Source organism: Colobus angolensis, unplaced genomic scaffold, assembly GCF_000951035.1.
Source record: "Colobus angolensis palliatus isolate OR3802 unplaced genomic scaffold, Cang.pa_1.0 Scaffold23, whole genome shotgun sequence".
Lineage (NCBI taxonomy): Eukaryota > Metazoa > Chordata > Mammalia > Primates > Cercopithecidae > Colobus > Colobus angolensis.
In genome coordinates this window covers 13,686,428-13,709,882 of record NW_012115488.1, presented here as the reverse complement: position 1 = coordinate 13,709,882, position 23,455 = coordinate 13,686,428, and the positions used below count along the sequence as shown (strand labels likewise).

Here is a 23,455-nt window from a genome sequence, read left to right as displayed (position 1 = left end):
GTTGTACAATTGCTGCAGGCACTGTTTGCTGTTTCAAGGGCTAATGTTTCCGCTAAAAAACAACTGGCTGCCCTCTTCTGTACTTGAGTGAAAAGATAATGAAAATGCTTTATTTTATTTACAGACAATGCTAATGAGGAAGAGTTGGAAAAGATCAAGTAAGGTAATTCTTAGCTTGTGATCTTTCAGCTTTTCTTGTTGAGAAGAATTATCATCTGCTTTCCCAGATCTCTCTCATCTCTTCAAAGTATGCTACCAGATTTCATACTATTCGATTGTTACTTTTCCCCATAAATTTAAGCAAACCATGTGATTTTTTTTAAATAGAAATCACACTGATCAATAGCTTCAAATCATTCTTTCACTATTTTCTGGTCACTTCTCAACATCATTCTCAGCATCTGGTCTCAACTATATATGCAACAGGGTCTAGAAAATTGCTTCGCGCCAGGAATAAAATGATGAGGCTAGGGGAGGGACAACTCCAGACAGAAGAAAGATTTGCACAATTTATTTTATTTTGGGGGGTCACAGAAAATTAAGTATGAGGCTTTCCAAACTCATAAATTCCTGTATCATTACATCTTTACAGTATACAATAAGAACCATTTTTCCCCATTGTCTCTTCTCACTTTAAGAAATAAAGTGAGAGGAGTTTATGTTTCCTGTAACTTACTAAGCCCCAGCTCTTTTGCAACTTGTAAGATATGCAAAATATAAACTAAGCATTTAATTTGTTCAGTGGTGCTGCCACTCTTGGACACAGATATCAAGATGAAACAACTTTTACATGAATATACCTTGAAATAAATAAAAAAGATTTTACTTGTAAAAATCTTGTCTCCTCAAATTTCCACTTAGAGTCAGTATTCCTTTTTAATAGTGACTAATTTTTTTAGACCCTGGAACATGACAATCTTTTTCCTTCCATTCTGATTGAATCATGCTTTTACCTAAGCTTTTCTTTAATTTTGTCATTTTTATTACTGTGAATTAATATATATATCAAAATGTTTTTATATTTATGGTAATGACTTAATCTATTTGAACAAGTGTCTCTTACTGTACATTTTCTCCCTAATTCCTATGGCATTAATGACCAAAGAATAATTTGGCTCACAAAAAAGTCAGGACTCCCATTAAAATGGGAATAAAAATAAAAATAAAACTTTATTATTTTAATAAAATGAAAAACGCTTATTAAGGAAGGTTGCTGAATATTTCTAACTTAATGTTCACTGTGATTTTCACTAATCAAAATAAAGTTTCAAGATGTTTTGAAGAAATATTTGCATTGTTCATGTTTGTATTACTCTTTTTCCTTTGTAATTATAAAGTTATTGTTATATTAAAAGTGTATATATTTTTAAATTTGTATAATTGGATATATTTGTGTAAAAAACATGACAACCCATCAATATGTAACAATATTCTTTCAGATATATTTAACAGCTAGAGCAAGATATAATATTTAGTATTAATTAATGAGAATGATCCATTTTATTGTATAAAAGGAAGAACAGAAATGAAGATTCTGCCAGGCACAGTGGCTCACACCTGTAATCCCAGCACTTTGGGAGGCCGAAGTGGGTGGATTACTTGAGGTCAGGAGTTCAAGACCAGCCTGGCCAACATGGTGAAACCCCGTCTCTACTAAAAATACAAAAATTAGCCAGGCGTGGTGGCATACGCCTGTAATCTTCTAGGGAGGCTGAGGCAGGAGATGGCTTAAACCCCGGAGGCAGAGGTTGCAGTGAGCAGAGATCATGCCATTTCACTCCAGTCTGGGCAACAGAGTGAGGCTCTGTCTCAAAAAAAAAAAAAAAAAAAAAAATTCTTCTTTAAAAATTATATTAAATGTACATTTAAATATAAATATAATTTTAAACATAAATTAAGTAAAAGTATATCACATACTTTTGTTCCATATATAGAAAATTTAAAATGAATAATAAACATCTATCCTCTACTGTTTTTATATCTAAAACTTTTGGAGTTTATATTTATTATTAGCAATCCATTTATGTATTCAAATGGATACATTTTTCAAGCTTCCAACTGAAGATACAGAATTCCTATGTCTAACAGCACTCGTTTGAGTACTTGGCAGATTATATTTAGTACAGTGTTAACATAAGCTTTTGGGTTTTAGCCTAAGGGATTTTCAACTTTGAAAAATTTAATGGGGATATTGAATACTAAGTGAAGTAAAATTGGTTAACTCATTTGATTTTTTTTTTTTTCTGTGAGAACATACTGAACACCTGCTAATTCATTCAGATTTTTTACTGTGCCCTAAAACATTTGCCATATTCATCCATATTAGTGTTACAAGAGCACAATGTTAAATTCAAAATGGGGGGAAAGTTTGACATTTCAATTACTAGCTAGTCCACCTTCCTTCACACACTCTGCTACGTTGAAACTGCTCCCTGAATCTTTTCGTCCAGTAAATTGTGCTTCCTGGGAAACTAAGGGGTAAGGGACTATACTGTGTAGTTTTAAAGGTTTTACTATGTTACTGTTTTATGAAAATGCATCATTTTCTAAATATTTCAATCTTCTTGTAAATTCTCGTCTGAGTACAGATTTTTCGTTTTTTATTTTTGGAAATAGGGTGTAATTTTATTTGCATTACATTTAAATATGGGTATTTCATATATGATATAACTATGTTCAAATTCAAAGGTAAATTTTTCATAAAAACACAGATCATTTTCTTCCTCGGAATCTTGATTTACAGAATGAGGTCTCCCGCATCTTCATGGAAGGGCTTTGGCATGCAGCCTGTCTTTGAGTGTCAGTGGTGAATAGATAATCTAAGAAGTGTAAATTTTGTGGCAAAGACTTAAAGATAGCCAGTGTTGTTAGAGATTCTCTCCAGTATGGAGTTTTTCTTCCTTTGCTTAGTTTCTTTCAGAAGTGATGTAACTACAGAGGAAGAAAGGCTAAATTGACACAGTTGTTGTTCTTTTAAATATGCCTGTCTCCCCACTATACAATATGAATCAGCTCATGGAATTTCCCATTCCTTAAGCATCTACTCGTCATTTTCATCATCTTGGCTTTCTGTAATGAAATTTCTTTGCCTATTTTTGTAACCATACTTCTGCTAATAATAGGCTCTTTCAATGGAAATCTTATTACTTGTGGCACTCACATAATGTGGGGTTGTATTTAACTATTGAAACCAAAAGAAGAATCTCCAGCTTGAGGACAGGGAGATCCTAACTGCTGTTCAGGACTAACTTATTATTTTTGCGGGGGGGAAGGTGGGTAATTGTATTACCACTTAGCAATACATAGGAAAAAATGTATCTAAACTTACCTCTGAAAAACAAGAATGTATAAAGTATGCATTATATTTGAATGGCATATAAACAAGTATATAGATATAAATTCTATAATATTTCCTCTTCTAGGGACAGAACCATCCTTTAAAAGACTCATTCTGGTTTTCCACAAGCACACTCTCTATTATGCACATTTTGAATTCTGCCCCACACTCAGCTGTTATAGAATTATGTTATTTTAAGAAGAAAGGGACTGATGTCTCCTTAAACTTGGGCAACAGAAGAATTATCCAGGTGAAAGAGTTACTCGTATGTTACAAAAATGTGTTTTAGCAGAGAAATGGTAGTGCTTTGGATTATTGCAATATTTTATTCTTTAGGAGAAACTTATCACTGATAATTTATCCTAAGGTAAAATTATTCATGAAGAAAGTTTCATGAACTCAAAAGAGATGATTTATATGTATTTTGTGAATACATTTTGTGGGGTGAAGCCAAAAATGGAAAAATGTAATGAAATAATTGGCTCTATCAAACAGTAAGCAATTATGATTTTACATTACATTGTGTATGTGTGTGTGTGTGTGTGTGTGTGTGTGTATGTGTGTGTTTTAACCTAGAATAATGAATTTACCAATGGGTAAAGGTGAGATAATAATAAACTTATGTGCTTTCAATAAATTACCTCAATTATATGAGAAATATTATTGTGATGATATAAAAACATACACATTGCAATTCATATTCTTGACAATAACAGTTTAGAATCGTTTTTCTTTCAGAAAAGTTCATCCTTTGAATAATATAATACAGACTACTGTGATAGTCTCTGATTATCATATCTTCTGTTACTTGACAGCTTGTATCTTTTTTAAATAATACATCTTTTTATAAAGATTTTATTATAACCACTTAGCATAATTTTAATGAACTATAAAACACTTTATTCATTGGTTGAATGAAGCAATTTTTAATAAGACTTTTGGCAAGGAGATCATTAATTTAAACTAGAGAACACTTTCAACTCCATAAGTCTGCAGGGCGTAGTAGTTAAACCTAACACCTTGGATGACACATTAAAAATGCATCAGCGAAAACTCTAAGTGCTTTAATTTAACTAACGGTGGAGAAACAGATTAACACATCTTTAAGTATCTCACACAGTCAGCTAGACATGATGAAAAAAGTCATTATTTAGCAACTATCAAGTTCTTTCCACAAAAACTTTATATCCTGATAATAAATACACAATTTTTTTTAAAGCGGCAAAAATGAAAACTCTTGGTCATAGACTTTCTCAACTATGAGTGATCAAAATGGTTTTTCTTGGGTGCCATATTTCTAGTCACTATGCATATGTCTTTGAAAAAAAAGTATATGCTTGGTGTTTTTGAAGTAAACATAAAATTATTTTAAAAGATTTTTACTTTGCCATTGTTTGTACTCCAAAATCTGTATTATTTGGAAATGCTATAAAATCAACCTCATAAGCAAGACTTCTGAGATTCCAAAATGCAGCAATGAACAAATGGTAAATAGCAGTGAGTATTTCTATTATCAGAGAATACCTTTTGACCCCACCTGGTAACCAAGTCCTTAAATTGGTAGTGAGTTTACTTAAAACAGAGATAATATAATGTCAGTAGATACTTCATTAGCCCCACAAAATACATGGAGCTATAATTAAATTTTATGTTGAGATGGTTTTTCCTTGCTATTTTGACAATATTTCCCCAAAGGCATAAAATAAATTTTTTTTATATATTGTAATTCATAGCTACAGGGATTTGCTGTGCCAATGGCATTACATTTATTTGACTGCTCTTGTTGACTTAATGTTGTGGAATCTTCTGGAGCACATCTGGATGAGTTGGTACAAAGTGAAAGGACAAAATGTAATCTCAGTGAAAGGATGAATTCCACAGTGCTTGTGTTTCAGGTCTAGGATGTTTATTGTGTGGTTGCTGGGTGGCCTTCACATTGGTGGCATGTGTTACCAAGTGAGTTGGCCAGTTTCTTAAGATCCTTCCTGGACCGATTAAAAGGGGAGAACTAATATAACTGGGTTCCAGGATAACAGAACTAAGGGCTGCTATACAGATTACATGGCCTTTTAATTTAACAAGATAGACAGATGGAAGGATGACTGAACGGATGGATGGATAGACAGATGGACAATTATAAAATTGAGTGAAACTGGGAGAGATTTGTTGGTCTTAAGGGACCCTAAATGTATACAGTGAAACGATTTATAATTTTGTCAGGATCCTGGCTCCAAAGCCCTGGTTAACATAACAATTGATAAGCTTAGTCAATATCGTGAGACATCCTTATTGTTAGGATGCAGGCATCCAAGAGCCATGGCTTTGATGAACAGTGATTGCAATCTGACCAGGAAAGTTTATATAAATGATTTGTTTGTGTATTTATTTATTTTTTAATCTCTTAAGTGGCCAAAATAGTATTGATAAAAGGAAATTGAGTTCCTATGAAAGCATGCTTTTGTAATCAGGAATGCTAGCTGACTTGACTCTTACATTTGAATATCAGGCTTCACAATTTCAAATCAATTGTGAAGGTTTTGAGTTTTGAAGAATTGCCAAATTATAATAGTATGTGTTATGTTTAAAGCTCTGTACACGTTAAGACTAATTTTAAAATATCACTTTTTATAAAAACTTGTTGACTAATCCTTATTCCATCTGATAAAAAAGACTTTAAAGATTTCTGTGATTTATGAAGGCTGAAAAAAATCACATTATATGCATTTATTAGAAAAAATAAACCATCCTTTAGTTTTATTTCCCTGTGGAAAAAAATTTATTTTCTATATTTTTTAGTCTAAAATTTGGTTAATATTTAGATTCATAATTAGATTTTTTATTTATCTTTGAGGAGAAATTTTCTTAGTGTATGTTAGACTTTTTGAGGCAAAAGCAGAAATAAATAAGATATTCCCAATGCATCTTACTACTTTTATAAATTAGAAATCTTAGTAGAAACAGTTTAACAATTCATCTTTCAGAATAACTTCAATTATTTCTCATTACCAATTGATATTTCTGTTTTTTGTTCTGTTTCCCTTTGCTGGAACTTTATACTTTTAGCAATTTTAAAAAGTCACTTTGCCTCACTTAGTCTCTTGTCTTGGTGAAGACTGAAGCGTAACTAAATATCTACAATTATGCTTTAAGATAAGTTTTCTCTGGAATTCATGAATAGTTTGTGCTATTTTTCTTGTTCTCTGTAATACAATCATCACTTCTGTTTAGGACTCATTTTGTAATGCCAGGTGTCTTATTATTGTTGTTGTAGTTGTTGTTATTGTTATTATTATTAGACTCTAGTGAAAGGAAGGCTTTGGCTGGTCTGTTGTAAATGGCACAGGGGTCCACAAGAAAATTAAATTGCTTCCTCTGAAATAAAGGCCTAAATTTACATGAGAACATGGATTGTAAAATGAAATATAAATTTTAGCTGATGAATGACAGAAGTAATTAAACATGGCATGAAAAGCACAGCCTGGGGACTTCAGTGGATCTAAATGTGGCTAATAGTTTTGTTTCTCAGATTTTAAAAGAGAAGCCTAAATCCTAAATCTTGATCATCATAAATCCCACCTCACCTCCAAAGTCTTAATTGCTAACACAAAATCATAGAACAATCAAGGAAGTTGCAAAAGTGCTTCCTCTTTATCACAGTGTCAACTATTGATACTTTCCCATAACTGTCATCAGTTTACTGAAACTTTATCATAACTGACACCTAGAGACAGAATGCAAAGTTTTAATGTTTATGGGAAGTATGTAATTTAGATATTCTATTTAAAAATGGATAGCTACTTTTTTATCTCCCAAAGTTGAATTGGTTTCCTTTATAAAAGTCTGAGGATTAAGTAATAAACTATTCTACTTGAATCCACTGTATTGCTTTTAGTCCAATAGCCAACTCTCTCAGTATTCATTTCTTTTTAAAATTATGGTCAGGGAACTTCAGTTAACTAAGTTACTTATTGTATTTGTTAATTGTATTATAAAATTTGGATTTTTTTTTGTAAAAATTTAAACCAAATTTGACTAGGTGCGTGTTTATATATAAGATTTCTGCAGTCATTCTTTAAAAATGCTCTGAAGTTCTATGGTTAACACAATTGTTTTGTTAAAAGGAATAAATACCTGCTTTACTTTAAAATCTTAAAATATGCTTAAACAGTTAACTTTCTATAATAAACCATCAGACTCTAAAATATATTAATGAATAATTAAGAATAAAAAGGTAAGTGGACTCTTAAAAAATTACAGAAATAATCCTCTCTAAACTTTACTACCACAAAAATTTTAACTTATTCAAGGGAAGAAAACTTACAGTTTCTAAATATCCCAAGTGCCTTTAGGATATATAATTTTTGGTTTTTTTATTTGCTTTGATTTTATTTGTTTGGATTTACAATACTAATTAAGTAGTTTCAAAAATGTCTCAAAATGTAGCTAAATATTTGTTTGTTTTTAGGAACTTTCAGAAAATGAAGTGGTTGGATCTTATTTCTCTGTGAAGTCTCTCTTTTGGAGGGTAATGTCTAAATCCTTTTTGTTAATATTCTTGATTTTTGGTTTTGGATAGCAATTTTGAAAGTTAAATGGCAATTAAGAGTTTCACTTTTTAAGATAGGCTTCCAGATAGATGTATTCATTTGCCTTCTTTATTATCTTCTAAGTCATCTAGGTAACTAACACTTTTATTTCTATACTTGTAAAAATTAAGAACTTCATAAATTGAACATATTTCTTTGAAGTCATTTTATGAAACTAAGTTTATTCCAAATTCTGAGAAGCTAGAGTCTCAGGGACTCTCTGGGAATATAATGGTGCCATCTAGAAGGTCCATGAGGGCTCTTTCTTTCCTCTCTTGTAAAATGAGATTAGAATTTTCTGCTCCATTTCTGTTTGGGAAAAATATTTACTTCTGTTACAGTGATCTATACTAGAATTCTGTCCTAGATATATACTAATCAGTGCTCTTTCTTTGAAAAGAAATCCTATAATTTAGAAAACAGCAACTCTTTTGATTTAAATAAAGACAAAATGATGATTCACAGATAACTTGTTTTAAATGTCATTTCAATTTAACTTACTCTTTGATGTTTAAAGCATAATAGCCTCATAATGACCATCCATTTCTTTCTCTGTTCTAATTCTGCATTATGCACAGCACGATTTATTACTAATGTACTTACTACTTTCCTTTAAGAATGTTCCTCTTTCTTTGAAAATTCACACGTGGTATATGCTTAATGTAACAATAGATATTGCAATGAAAATGCTACACTCTTAGGGCCTGGCCATTTTCCTTTCTTGGCTGTCAAACTGTTCATGATTGAAAACTACCTTTTTTTTCTTTAGAACTTTAGTATTTGCTGTAGGGTCTCTTAAGTAGACTGGCAGGTATCAGATTAAGTCACGTGTTGGTCAGTGAGCAAGTATAAACTACATTTATTCATCCTTACCAGCTTGAATGCACGCACACTTTTTTTTTTGGCAGCTTTTTATTGTTGTGATTTTATTTTAGTAATTTTTACCCTCTTCATTTACACTGTATGGCTGCCTTCATTGAAGTTACTCTGTACTTTGCTGAAATAATAATTCCTCTTATATGTTCATGCATTGTCCCAGAACACACAGAATTAGTGCTTTTAAATTGTTCCATGACTTTAAATGACGGCTTTATCCAAAAACTATTTCACTGGCTGGGCCCGGTGGCTTATACCTGTAATCCCAGCACTTTGGGAGGCTGAGGAGGGTGGATCAACTGAGGTCAGGAGTTTGAGACCAGCCTGACCAACAGGGCAAAACCCCGTCTCTATTAAATACAAAAAATTAGCCAGGCATGGTGGCGCATGCATGTAATCCCAGCTACTCGGGAGGCTAAGGCAGGAGAATTGCTTGAACCCAGGAGGAGGAGGTTGTAGTGAGCTAAGATTGTGCCATTGCACGCCAGCCCGGGCAACAAGAGCAAACCTCTGTTTCAAAAAAAAAAAAAAAAGGGAAATGGCACACTTCTTCAGAGTAGAATTTGGGGGTGCTCTGGGTTGAACTTGCTCTATGTGCAGCAAATGTGCACACTGGTCATTGTGAATGAAGATTTGTCACCAGGACCAACTTCATAATTAGTAGTTTTTCAAGTGTTTCCCTTTCAAGTGGCGCTCTCAAGATCTTTGCTACTTCCAAGTTTTCCACTTAACCAGTACTTTCCATTTGGTTGTTTTCATCCTCAAATATTCTTTAATAACCTTTCTCAATCTCTTGAACTCTTTGATCCTAGAATAACAAATGTGCAACTTTAAAAATAAGCAAGCTTTCTTGTATCCAAGGCCTGGTGGTAATGTCTTCTCTCGGCCTATGACAATGAACAGTTGACAAATGACTTGGGTCATATAGGCAGAACCTTTAGGGGTCATCTGTTTTACCAATGAGGAAAGTAAGGCCCATCAAACTGATGTCATTGCCTTGAGATACCCAGATGGCATGATCAGAAACAATATTTCTCTCTCTCTGAATGCCATACAAATAAATATTTTGAAGAACTTTGAAGAGCAGTAGAGTCCCTCTTTGAGTTTATGATGAATAAAGATACTTCGTGTAAATAAAGCTGTTCCTTAACCTGTTATTTTTGATTGACACCCTTTCAAATTCTTCTTGCATTATTTGACCCTTTTCTTCAGCAGCTGTGTTAGCCACCAATGGATGGATGTGTTTAAGAGCCATGAGACTGCTGTGTCTGATACGCCATTTACAAAATCAGAAAATCAGTGACCAAGCCTACTTTGTTTGAGTATTGTCTTCCATAGTCACATTCAAAGGTCACTCTGGTAACTAATTGACCCCACTGCTCTTTACCCAAGCAATATTGTTATTCTGATGAACTTTTAGAGGAGATGTATATGAAAGGAGGTTACCCAGGGACATTTTCAGACATGCAAAATATCTAAATAACTCAGATAAAATCTTGCATGAAGAGTATACATGTGCTTTGTGGGTTAAGCAGGATGTGATTTAAAATAAATTCCTATCAGGATTTATACAGATCAATACATGTGTCCAAGAGATAGCAACTGATTTACACTGAGTGAAACTACATCCTAGTAAAAACTTGCTCAGCTGGAACATCAGTGCTACTTGCTATATCTTAGTTTTCCTGAGAGCAAAATAATGGAAAGAAAAGACTGTGTACAGGGATAGTCTAATTGTCTGAAAGCATAACATTTGTTATTCATCAAAACACTATCTTAGGATAAAAAATATTAAGCGGTGGATATGACAATTACCATGTCTCTCATGAAAACAATAAAAATTATGAGAATCAAGTTAAGTAAAAATTGTATTTAAGACTAACTTCCCACTTGAAGGTGGTAACTTAGTGCAGTGTTTTCAAATATTTAGCGTGCTTACGTTTCTTTTTAGTTACCTCCTTTGAGTGGACTTACAGACTCGGGTAAAAGAATTAATTGAACAAACCACCTTACAAGAACATTGCAGTGAATCAAAGAGAAATTTAAATATATTTTAAATGGAAAAGCCTGGAACATGCCAAGATACTTCATATAAAAATCAAGAAAAGGGTCACAATGGGCAAAGAAGAGTACATAGAAAAATACAAAGCAATTTAGAAGTTATGTCAGAGTACCGCCTTCTGGTCAGGTCAAGCAAAAGTGTGTCTGAAGGAAGACTGAAGGCTGAGGAGAAGAGTTATTGACTTTTTAAAACAAGAATGGAATCCTGTACTGAAGCGCTTACATGCTGAACAATTCAACCATAGATAACATCCACCCAAGATGAGTTCAGGAATTATCTCCATTTTTAAGTATGATGTATTTATACTCAAAAATATGTGTAACTTTTAATTAATAGTCTCAAAAAAAACAAAACAAAACAAAACAAAAAAAACCAGGTCTCTGTAAGGCAAGTCCAAGACTATTATTCCTTTCCCATATTATTGCTAGAAATTTGTAGATTATTTCAGCAAGCCCAAAAGATTACAATATATATGATGATTTTCTATTTGTATGTATTTTCAAACAAATGTAGTAAAAGCTTTAAAACTTTTCTTTGGCCACGATTAAAGTTAGAGAGGATAGTTAAAACATCTTAAGTAAACATAAAGAACTTCCTGGCACCATAAATTGTATCAAGAAGCAATGGAAATAGAAAGTTTAAGGATTAAAAACCAGCAGAATTTCGCTAAGGATTATGGTGCCAGTAAATCATCTTCTAAGAAAAAAAGGATCAAAGCTTTATTATAAGATGAAACACTTCAGACTGGGCTGGACAAAGCACCGAGAGGGTTTTCTGTAAAAGCAATCCTACCTTGAGAGGATGGATGGATGGCAGAACAAATGCACTTGTTGGACTTCATCATCCAGGTGCAATTCACTCGAATAAACTCAGCAGGAAAAGGAAAAGATAGAACAGGCCTGTGCCTGGAATTGAGCTAATTGCTCCACACTCGTCTTTGCAGCACAAAACAGTCATTCTAGGCTGTCATTATCTCTTCTTTGTAGTGTCTCGGGGATCATTTGATTAAATAAAAGCACATGCACCCTGTGCTGAAAATAGAAGAAAGAGCTGATTCCACACATGGCTTATTGTAAACACATAAGCAATGTCTTTCACTCCCTGTTTCAGTGTCTGGGTCTCATTTGGAAGGATTAGGTTGTACACAGGTAATAAAATCCAGGATAACAAAAGCCAAGAATTATTTGTACCTATCAGGGAAGGGGATTGGTTTAACTGTGTTCCCTTAGTCTCAGGTTAAGTCTAAACAGATTTTTTTAATTTTGATCTATTTTTAAATCAAGATCTAGAAAAATAAAATATCTCATTGTTAGTGATCCATCTTTTCGAGGAATAGAATTACTAAACCTTTTAACTAGAACTGGAATATAGAAATGCTCCCAATTTAGATGCTAGATTCTATGACTTCACCACCTTACTAGCAGACATTAAACTATAATTTGTTAAAAAGTGAATAACATATGCTGGGGTTATTACCACCCACCTACTCTTACTTCCTCTAATCCCTTGATTAGCCTTTGTTGATAATCTATAACCAAGGATACATTTCACCTAAGTGACAGGCAAAGTATTTTGAAAACTTCTGTACCAATTAATTTCTTTTGTTGTACCATGAATTTCTTAGTCTCTGTCAAAAAAAAGGGAAATATAGGTGGGTGGGGGTGGAAATCATGGATTAGGTCTCAGCAACTCTAGATTCAAATCTCAGCCTTGCCAATCTCTAGTCATTTGGCTTTGAGTGGGGTACTTATCTTCTCTATACCTCAGTTTATTTACCTTAAAATAAGATTCCTGTCATGAAAAACACTGGAGTGTGAAAACAGCAGCATGTAATTGCTGCACAACAAATGTTCCTTTCTTTCTGTGTGATTTAATCCACCTTTCCGACTGCCCTAATCCAGTCTTCTCTGTTGATGTTATTAAGGCTGACGACTCTAATCTCATCATAATACTGTTGTTAAGAAACTTTCTTTAACTGCTCCAGAAGACCTGTAATATAAACTTTCAGTCCCACCATGATAACTTCCCCCGAGGAGTTCCTGTTCAGCTGTATCTGTCTTAATCCATCCCTTGCTACTCTTGGTCTTGGTAGTGAAGGGATCTTTGGGTTACTTTTTCATAGCAAAGGCAGGAAAGGGAGGTGTCATGTGGAACAAAATTTCACTATTAGTTTAGAGATACTTCTTTAATCATTACAAAAGATTTACATGTGGGATGCAGGGTTAATATGATCTTATTTATTGCCTATTCATATCACATTTATTTTTCTGAAAGCATATCACTATTCCGACATTTTGAAGCAGCAGACTTGGAAACAATTATTCTTTTCATGATTTCTCTTGCTATAGTTATTTTCTCTGATACACCTATTAACAAAAACCTGAAATCACTTAATTAGTCTCTATTACTATATAATCTCTGGGCTTCATTTCCTTGACCACTGCAGCATCATTCTACTAAAGAAAATAGTGGCTGGAAATTTAGAGTTGCGTTGACATTTATCTTCATTGTGCTATAAGACATTTTCTGACAGTGACTTGAGAGGCAAATACAAATTTTCTCAACTAATGTTTTCTGAAGAGTAATTCAAACTGCTGATCAAAATGAGGGGTTGAGAATGGTACAAACCTTCCCCGTACAGCTCTGATCATTCATTTCCATCCAGACGTGCGGCAGGCCAGCTCTTCCTGTCCTGGGCTTCTGCAAAGCAGAGCTTCAGAGTCCTTATTGCAAAAATGCACAAGTAAGTTCAACCATTCAGTTCATTTCTTTCTGAGCTTGCATGAGCTGTGATTTCTGAGAGCCAACTTACTGTACTGAAAACCTATTCCTTATACTAACCTGTTTTGTACATAGGAAAAGGAATTGTAATCTTAATTTTTTTCAAGGAATAATATAACTAACGCTTTCTTTAAATTGCCAGCTCATTTGTTCTAAAATCTTACTAAAGATACCTGTTATGGACTAATTGCTTCATGCTTTGAAATCTGTGTTGTTAACTGGTGTCTTGATGTTCTTTATTAATTATGAACTTGGATGAATATTCCTTATGAAAGTGGATCCTAAACTTTGGATGGATGAGAATCACACGGGGCACATGCTGAAATACAGACTCGGCTCTACTCCATAAGAACTGAGTCACATCTCAGAGAATCATGCAATTCCAGCAAATTGACTGCTAGAATTTGAGAACAACTACCTTACAAGTTCAAGGATTATTCTTTCCTTTTAAGGGCTTTGTTTTTATTCTTTGCTTTGAAGAACTAGGTTAGTTTTTTTCTTTTTAGTCTTCTTGCCTTTTTTCTTGTCCCCCTCAACAAGACTTCTAATTCAACAAGGACCTAGTTGAGAGCATTACCTTAGAAAACTAAGTACCAGCTGCAATATGCAAATTTTATTGAATGATATTTTGGATTTAATACTCTTTGCCCTTTAAGTGCTCAATAAGTGATTTTGGTGGACTATCAACACTTCAATAAATATGTGTTATTTAGATCTATTTATGAGAAAAATAACAAAGGAAGAAAAGAAGCACAGCTTTTCATAATTGTTCAGTAGGGTCCTGCTTCTCTTTTCAAATACCCCAGATATCTAGACCAATATATTTCCTAATCAGAACTAAGAAACGACTTTAAATAGTATAAATAATATTAATGTTAATTTTTACAATTGTATTAATAGTTATTAGAACATAGAGAAGCCAGTGTGCATGTTCCACATAACTTCCAAAGCAAGGATTCTCACACTTGAGTGTGTATCAGAATCACCTGGCAGGCTGGTTAAACCAGAATGCCTGGCTCCACTCGCAGAGTTTCTGATGCTGTTAGTCTGGATGGGATCAGAGGATTCTAGTTTCTAAAAAGTTCCCAGGTGACATCAATGCCACTGGTCTGTGGACCACATATTTGAGAGATTTACTGTACAGAGGAAGGAAACTTTTTAAACAGAGCAGCAAGTGACTCAGAAGATACCTTGGAGAGCATCAGAATTCCATAGTTTGCAAAGTTTCTTTTTGCTGTGGTATTCTGCCCATCCTCACGCCTTCAATGAGCTCCCCAGAACTTTGATTTTAAAAATAAGTAAGAGTAATAAATGACTATCTTGAGCAAGCTAAATCTTCATTGTTGATGGAGTGTACTTCTTTCTCTGTAGGCCCCTGAACACACAACCTCCCTCCACCCATAGATACACACAGAAAAGGGTTGTTAGTACACTTGGGGCCCGGGAGTACAGTCTTGACAAATCAAAGATAAGAAAATTGAGTCCCAGAGAGAGAGAAACATGCCCAAGTTATATAGCCAGAAATTGCTAGGAAGATGTGAGTAAACATTTATGTTCCATGCTTATCTCTTCTGCTTTTGATAGCCTATGTTTATATCTTTTACCTTTACCTGTAATTTTATTTCAAGTCTCACTTCTTCACGCATTGACTAAATATTTAACAGTTTCATGACTATGCAGTTGCTCAATAAAATCTACAGTTGAATTATGGAGTTTCTTTGTAGAGAAGTACCATTTTGAACAAAAATTATTGAAGAAGAAAACATCACTTAAAAAATATCTGATTAGAATATCTTTGAAACTTTTTTATTTCTTCTTCTTAGCCTTATGCACAGGTCCCCATAATTACCATACCCATTAGCCCTGTTTTTATGAAGAAATGTTCTCCTTCTTCCTCCCACTTAGCTCCCCAAGTTGTTTTGGAAATGTTCTTCTGGGTTATAGAACAGCATTTCACAGCAACTAATGGCAGTAGGTAAAGTCTCTATTATGTTCATTTTATTTCTGTGAAAGCATAAAGGACCCCATGGAAAATGGAATCTTTTCTCCTCCTGTGAGCTTTACATGAGAATATGAACTTGACTTACAGAGTGAAAATGGCTTTTCTCCCCCCTCACTCTGTAAGTCAAGTTCATGTTCTCATGTTAAAAAAATTATAATACGGTGAAACCCCGTCTCTACTAAAAAATACAAAAATCTAGCCAGGCAAGGTGGCGGGCTTCTGTAGTCCCAGCTACTCGGGAGGCTGAGACAGGAGAATGGAGTAAACCCGGGAGGCGGAGCTGCAGTGAGCTGAGATCCGGCCACTGCACTCCAGCTTGGGCGACAGAGCGAGACTCCGTCTCAAAAAAAAAAAAGAAGTAAAAATAATAATAATAATAATAACAATAAATAAAAAAATAAAAACCAGAAAACAAAATGAAAAGAGGAGCCAGCAAGAAAAGCACTATTTCAGACATGTCACTATTAAAGAAACTTACTTCGCCTTGCTAATTGAAGACACTGTGTAACCTAGCTTGTACCCAACTACCATTTGACTGCTTCCAGAGAGCACATAGAAAAATGGCATTAAGTATATTCTTCAACAAGCTGAAATATTATAAATATAAACACATGTGGTCATATAATAGAAAAGTAAAAGGCAGTTTCGTAAATTAGCCATGTGCTGGCCACTTAACTGGAGAGTATCCTTTGGAAACATTTTGTTTAAATCATGATTACCCTTTAACCTATGAGAGAATCTCCAACCTAAACACTTGTATTGGGGAAGCTCAGGAATAAAGATGAGAAATATTGGGGTTCTAGTCACACATCTACCATTTATGAGCACAACCACTCTGAGTTCCATCAGTAAAATGGGGCTAAGAAGCCTTGCCTTCTGACCTCATGGGGTTTTCATGGGAACCAAACGTTGTAATGTAGACACGTACACTTTTAAATTCTAAAGCTCTGTATTAGTTGGCAGCTATTAACTCCTTGATCTTTTCTAAAATAATTACTTCTTCTTGCTTGCTACAACATTTGTTTTCTTTGGTTCTTTCTTTGCTACTCATATTCCTTAAAAAAGTTTCCAATCCAAAGTTTAAAACCCGATTCCCTAGAGTCTGCTGTTAGAGGCAGTCTCAACAGCAGCAGAAGTGGTCAAACCAAGCAGTCATACACCAAAATCTACGGCTGGATTATATAATAATAAATTGCATGAAATCTTAGAACTAAAACAAAGACCTTAGCCATAACTGGGTGCAACAAATTCTAAACAATTACTTTCATCTGAGAAATCCTCTGTTCAACAAAATCCAATGTGGAAATTCAATAGATAGAACAGACGGGAGCAGTGGGGCTCCAGCTGAAGGGGGCATGGAGTTCTGCAGAACTTGCAGGTGCTCCATGAATTCTCCTTTACACTTCAGAACACATTTGAATGCTGCTTTTGAAGCTCACAGGGATGAAGAGTGTGTAGACAAAGGTCTGTATTGATATTCATAGGGCAGAGCCACCAGGCAAAGTTCAAAATGTGCTGTGTTCAACAAGGCAGGAAAATATGCAATGTGATTTTCAAAGATTTTCATTGAAATGCTCAAGTATTAGAAGTATTATCTTTTGGAGAATGTAGTTTTCATTTTCCTAATAGAAGCACTGTGAAATGATGACGATAAAAATACCGATGGCATTGCTCTGGTATGGAAAAAGGTAGGAAGTCAAAGTGGGAGGGAGAGTTATATAAAATAGACTGTAACTTTGTAACATTAACATAGACAGGATTAGGTAGAAAGTAGTGCTAATCCATAATTTAGAAGTGTACTTTGAGATTGAGAGGAACGTGGAATTTCTTCATGAAATGACTATAAGTAGAAAAAACACATTTGATAATATGAAAGAAACCATTTTTATAGTACTGCTTGATGTTGAATCCAGATTGAAAATGTTTTCACATTTAGTTACTTCCTATGGCTTGTTTTATGTCCTTTTTAGTTTAAAGAGATTATATGGCCATTTTTAGTAGACTTGCCAATTTTAATAAAAGTCTAAGCCAGGTGTGGTGGCTCATGCCTGTAATCCCAGCACTTTGGGAGTCTGAGGCAGGAGGATCACTTGGAGCTAGGAGTTCAAAGCTGCAGTGAGCTATGATCACGCCACTGCACTCCAGCCTGGTCAAGCAAGCAAGACCCTTTCTCTAAAAACAAAACCAAACAAATGAAATGAAAATAAAAAATAAAAATCAGCTGGGTGCAGTGGTGCATGCCTGGGGCTACTACTTGGGAGGCTGAGATAGGAGGATCACTTGAGCCCGAGAGTTTGAGGTTATAGTCAGCTATGACCACACCCCTGCACTCCAGCCTGAGTGACAGAGCAAGACTGTTTCTAAACAAACAAACAAACAAAAAGAATATTAAAAGTCATTAAAGAAAATGGTCAGATACTAAAATGTAAAATAAATCCAAAAACATACTTGCCAATATAAATCACATGTGTAACTTTAAACATTTTAAATATTTGTGATGAAAGTTTTAGGTATAAGCAAGACATCTTAGATGGGCGTATTGATTTTGTTTTCTATTTTGTGGTAACTTAAATTGTCCTTTAGTAATCTGAAGCTCAATAATCTCCAAATGTGGCAAGAAAGAAGTTTTTAAACTATCTGAATAGAACTTGCAACTAATCTTACAATTAAAAACTACCCCTAAAATATGTTTATAACATAAACAAAGAGATCTTCAAAAACCATAAATAGTTTAAAAATTAAATACCACAGTATGAATGAGGCCTTTGATATTTCTAACATTTATTGTATATATATTTTGGTATAAGCCTATTTAGCACACATGCAAATATTCTCTGATATTCTTGAAGTATCTACATCATGTAATCTTAAGAATTGAAAAGCTAGGCTATATTTTGAACACTCAACTCTTTTACATAACAAATTTATCATGAGATGATAATTTCATAATTTATTAATTTTATAATTAACAAACAATAATTCATAATTATTTTAGTTTAAAAAATTATAATTTTCTATCCTTTATTTTTTGAAGAATCATAACAGGAGAAAAGGTAATGCCAAAATGAGGTATTTGGGTTTAAAACACAATAACCTAACTCAATTTCATTTGCCAAAAGTTTCAGACCCAAAGTTTACGCCTATCAGACCTACACAGAAAATCACATCTTTGGAGAGGAATAGTCAGCATCACCTTGATTGAAGGGAGAGACCTCAAGGCCATGGATTCCAATGGGTTGAGCGACCCCTACGTGAAGTTCCGGCTTGGGCATCAGAAGTACAAGAGCAAGGTAACCATATCTCTGTTGTGTTCCTGTCAATATTTGGAAGGCGTTGGTTGGTTAATAGTCCTGGTTTAGGAGATGAAACCACTAGATAATTTTTTAAATGCTTAACAAACTTTTTTTAACAACATATCAGAAAACAAGACCAATAATTGTATAGCATTTTTTCATTCAGGTACTAGGTGACCTCACGTAAACTACTTGTCTATGTCCCAATTTCTTCATCTACAACATAGGAATAATAGTTGGAACTATCTCCTGGCATAGCTCTGAGGATTAAAGCAATAACAGCCACCCAGAAAACACATAGTTCATGCCTGGCACATAAAGTACTCAGAGTGTGGCCTTTTTTTTTTTTTTTTTTTAATGGAGTCTCACTCTGTCACCAGACTGGAGTGTGGAGTGCAGTGGCACGATCTTGGCTCACTGCAACTTCTGCCTACTGGGTTCAAGCAATTCTTCTGTCTTAGCCTCCCGAGTAGCTGGGACTGCAGGTGTGCACCACCACGCCCAGCTAATTTTTGTATTCTTAGTAGAGACGGCCTTTCACTATGTTGCCCAGGATGGTCTCAATCTCCTGACCTCGTGATCCACCTGCCTCGGCCTCCCAAGATTGTAGCTTTTAACATTATTACAACTAGTGCTAATATCAATATTACAAATAGCATTATTTTACATGCCATAAAAATCTTCATACGTTACTCTTAGACATTTTATCCAACCTGAATTGTACCAATGCAAATAGCAAATTTTAAAATGTATTAGAACAAATTACTTTGTCTCTCCATATCTTAGTTTTCCCATCTGTAAAAATGAGAGTTAAAATAATGCCTACCTAACAGAGTTACTGAGATTAAATGAATATAAGTTAGTTATGCATTTAAAGGGCTTAGAATACTTCCTTGTCCATAATGACTCAGCAAATGAAAATAGCAGAAGAGGAAGAGTAACAACAGTAGTAAGAAATATATCATATAGTATCAATTATATTAGTAGTAATAATATATTAAACAATAATATTAGTGATATAAGTAATAATGAATAAGGGTCTAGTACTCATAGCTATATTTTTGGCACATATCTTATGTATTAGTTCATTCTCACACTTCTATAAAGAACTACCTGAGACTGGGTAACTTATGAAGAAAAGAGGTTTAACTGACTCACAGTTCTGCAAGCTGTACAGGAAGCATGGCTGGGAGGCCTCAGGAAACTTACAATCATGGCAGAAGGCAAAGTGGAATCAAACATGTCTTTCTATGGCAGAGCGAGAGAGAGTGAAAAGGGAAGCACCACACGCTTTTAAACAACCAGATGTTGTGAGAACGCATTCACTATCATGAGAACAGCAAGGGGGAATCCAGCCCCATGATTCAGCCATCTCCCACTAGGCCCCTCCTCCAACATGTGGGGATTGCAATACAACATGAGATTTTAGTTGATACACAGAACCAAACCATATCATCTTATCTCTGTTGTAATGAACTATGTCCTCTTTATTGGTCAGTTTTTACAGCTGTTATTCATAGACAGCTTAGGACAACTGATCATATCCATCTTGTATTAAAGATCACATTCCATTCCGATGGGCATTTATTCACCTTAGTGTCATAATTTCTATAGATTTTTGATAAACAGCCTGCTTAGGTCCCTTCCAGCCCAGGAAGTTTTCACTAGTACTTACAGTAGTTTAGAAATATCACAGAGCCCATCATTAGCAGGCAGGGAGTACTGCTAGCAGGCTGGCTGGAGTGCCCACATGGAAAGGGAAGGCATTATACCTGACCTGAAGGAAATCATATAGGGAAGGCAATCCTAAAAGAGAAAAATGGAAATTTAGTCTGTTTAAGGCCAGATAAGTAAAGACAGACCACACCCCAAAATACCATAGGAGTTCATCTGAGCCTGATTATAAGATATTTAAATTATCATAGCCTTCATTCAGTGCCATTTTTTTTTCTGCCATGGGGCTTAATAACATATATTAAAGTAGCTACTGGTTCCAAAAATAGGTACCTATGACCACTTCTGTCTTGTCCTTTCTTAGCACCATTTCCGTGTTCTACTAGGCTTCAACCATTACTTATTTTTATAGTTCTGCTCTTTAGGTATGAAATATGAAACCCAGCAATGGACATGTGTCTCTCTTTGCTCTTTCTTTCCTTGATCTATTGCTGATTAATTTCAGATTATGAACTTTAAAAATTGTGATTCATTTGCATTACCTTTGCATATAACATACTTCATTGCTTTCAAACTTTACATCTGAAGATCTGTCTGCCATACATTAAAAAGAGAAAAGGCCACTGCATGCCTTCCTGCTAAAAAGAAAGAACAAGGAAACAAATATGAATGTTGTTTAACCCAGTGGTGAATGGAATTTTAAAATTCCATTCCTATCAATATAGGTTACTTTGTTCATTGATTCTACTGTACAAGATGACTTTTCTGAATACTTGAAGTTACACAATTACATTTCAGATATCTTTCTTATATATGCAACACAAAGAGTATATCCACATATATGTATGCATACATATATACTCATATATATTCATTTATTATTTTGCAAACATTTTTGGCATCTGGTTTTGGGGGAAGAATCTTAAGCTTTTTTATTTTTTTTTGAGACAGAGTCTCGCTCTGTCGCCAGGCTGGAGTGCAGTGGCACAATCTCGGCTCACTGCAACCTCCGCCTCCCAGGTTCAAGCAATTCTTCTGCCTCAGCCTCCCTAGTAGCTGGGACTACAGGCGAGCGCCATCATGCCCAGCTAATTTTTGTACTTTTAATAGAGACAGGGTTGCACCATGTTGGCCAGAATAGTCTCGATCTCTTGACCTCGTGATCTGCCCGCCTTGGCCTCACAAAGTGCTGGGATTACAGGCGTGAGTCACCGCACTTGGCCGAGTTCTGAAGCTTTAATCAAAGACTTTGAGTTAGTGTCTAAATGCTAAAACATACTGACCTTAGGTGTGTCACTTAAACTCTAGGTCTCAGCTTATCCATCTATAACATGAGATACTACATCAGTGCTATAAGTCTAAGATAAAAGTTTGACCACCCAAAAGCTACTTGCTTTTTTCTCCTACTCTCACAGAGATTCACTGTGTGTTTTTCATGTACTCAAGTCAGGATTCCAATGTGTATGGCAAGTAAGGGAAAAAAAAACTCTGAAAATCCTCATCCTCCTTTATTATGAGATGACTGACTATGAGTTATATTTTAATGTATTAACTATGATTAGGTAAAATATTGCTAGTATCCGAGTGAGCTATTTCTTTCATAGATTATTACCTCTTCTACATAATTTATATATCTTATCTGTTACTTAAGATAATCAAAGGATATCTTTTTATTTTCAGTACACATCCATTAAGGTCCATTCAGGTACTACTCAGTAAAGATGCTGGAGATTGAATGAGTCATTTCCATTATTTCTGTAATCTTTTTTTCAAATAGCACACAGCATGCTTTTCTAGATACTATAGTACCAAAAGTTTGATTTAGTGTCTCAGGTTGAAGTTTTTTTAAAAAGCTGCTAGCAATATGACAATACTGATTTTTTTTTTTCCAGATTATGCCAAAAACGTTGAATCCTCAGTGGAGGGAACAATTTGATTTTCACCTTTATGAAGAAAGAGGAGGAATCATTGATATCACTGCATGGGACAAAGATGCTGGGAAAAGGGATGATTTTATTGGCAGGTTTGTGCAACTTGTAACTTTTGGTTCACCCCTAGAGCATTTTTATTAAGAGAATATTTGCTGTAAGCCTGGTTATTGTAAATGATCTTTACTGTTTTGAAGAAAGGGACTTTACCATGTTAAGGCAATGCTTGGATGAACTGAAAAATAGATTCAAAAATTGACCAGTAGGTGGCGGTTTTGACCAGTTGATGGACACAGGCTATCTGAATTTTGATATCCATGAATTTTCTCCAGATGTCAAAGTTATGGGAGTTGAAAAAGAGGAATTTCATCTGATATAAGATACATAAAGGAACAAAGAGCATATTCATAGTCTGTGAAGTGATCTAAGATAATATTTATTTTCATAGAGCATACTATCACCATAAAATACATTATTTTCTACAGCGCCCTACAAAGTAGACAATACTTGTAATCTCCTTGGAGTTCATAAATCCATAAAGAGTTCCCAAGTTTTAGTGTAGGAAGCATGTAAGTGAGGCAGATCCATGTTAATCTGATAACACAGTAAAGAAAGGAGTATTTTGAGGCTTACATGACATTTTTCCACAAAGTCAGGGTTATTTTGAGTGACCATTTGAATCATATGAATTGTTTTCTTATTTTAAAGCCTGTGTTTATATTTTTTGATAGTTATATATGTGTCTTTGTAGCAAAACACGTTGAAACATGCCAATATTGATATAAAGTGTGGTGTACCGAAACATTTGTTAATTTTTTAAATTGAGATGAGGGGGCGGAGCAAGATGGCCAAATAGGAACAGCTGCAGTCTCCAACTCCCAGCGCGAAGGACACAGAAGACCGGTGATTTCTGCAT

General features: G+C 34.6%; 1 protein-coding gene across 5 annotated transcripts in view; it reads left to right on the top strand.

Moving 5' to 3' along the window:
* Window positions 1-23,455, top strand: part of MCTP1 (multiple C2 domains, transmembrane 1) — a 599,307-nt gene that overhangs the window by 364,718 nt on the left and 211,134 nt on the right. For 3 of the 5 annotated variants that reach the window (XM_011944270.1, XM_011944268.1, XM_011944269.1), the window contains 5 exons: window positions 125-163; window positions 7,803-7,862; window positions 13,527-13,604; window positions 18,764-18,934; window positions 22,504-22,634. In XM_011944270.1, coding sequence (XP_011799660.1) covers window positions 125-163; window positions 7,803-7,862; window positions 13,527-13,604; window positions 18,764-18,934; window positions 22,504-22,634 — 479 coding nt within the window. The remainder of the gene's footprint in view (window positions 1-124; window positions 164-7,802; window positions 7,863-13,526; window positions 13,605-18,763; window positions 18,935-22,503; window positions 22,635-23,455) is intronic. The other 2 variants (XM_011944271.1, XM_011944272.1) reach the window with 1 other exon arrangement.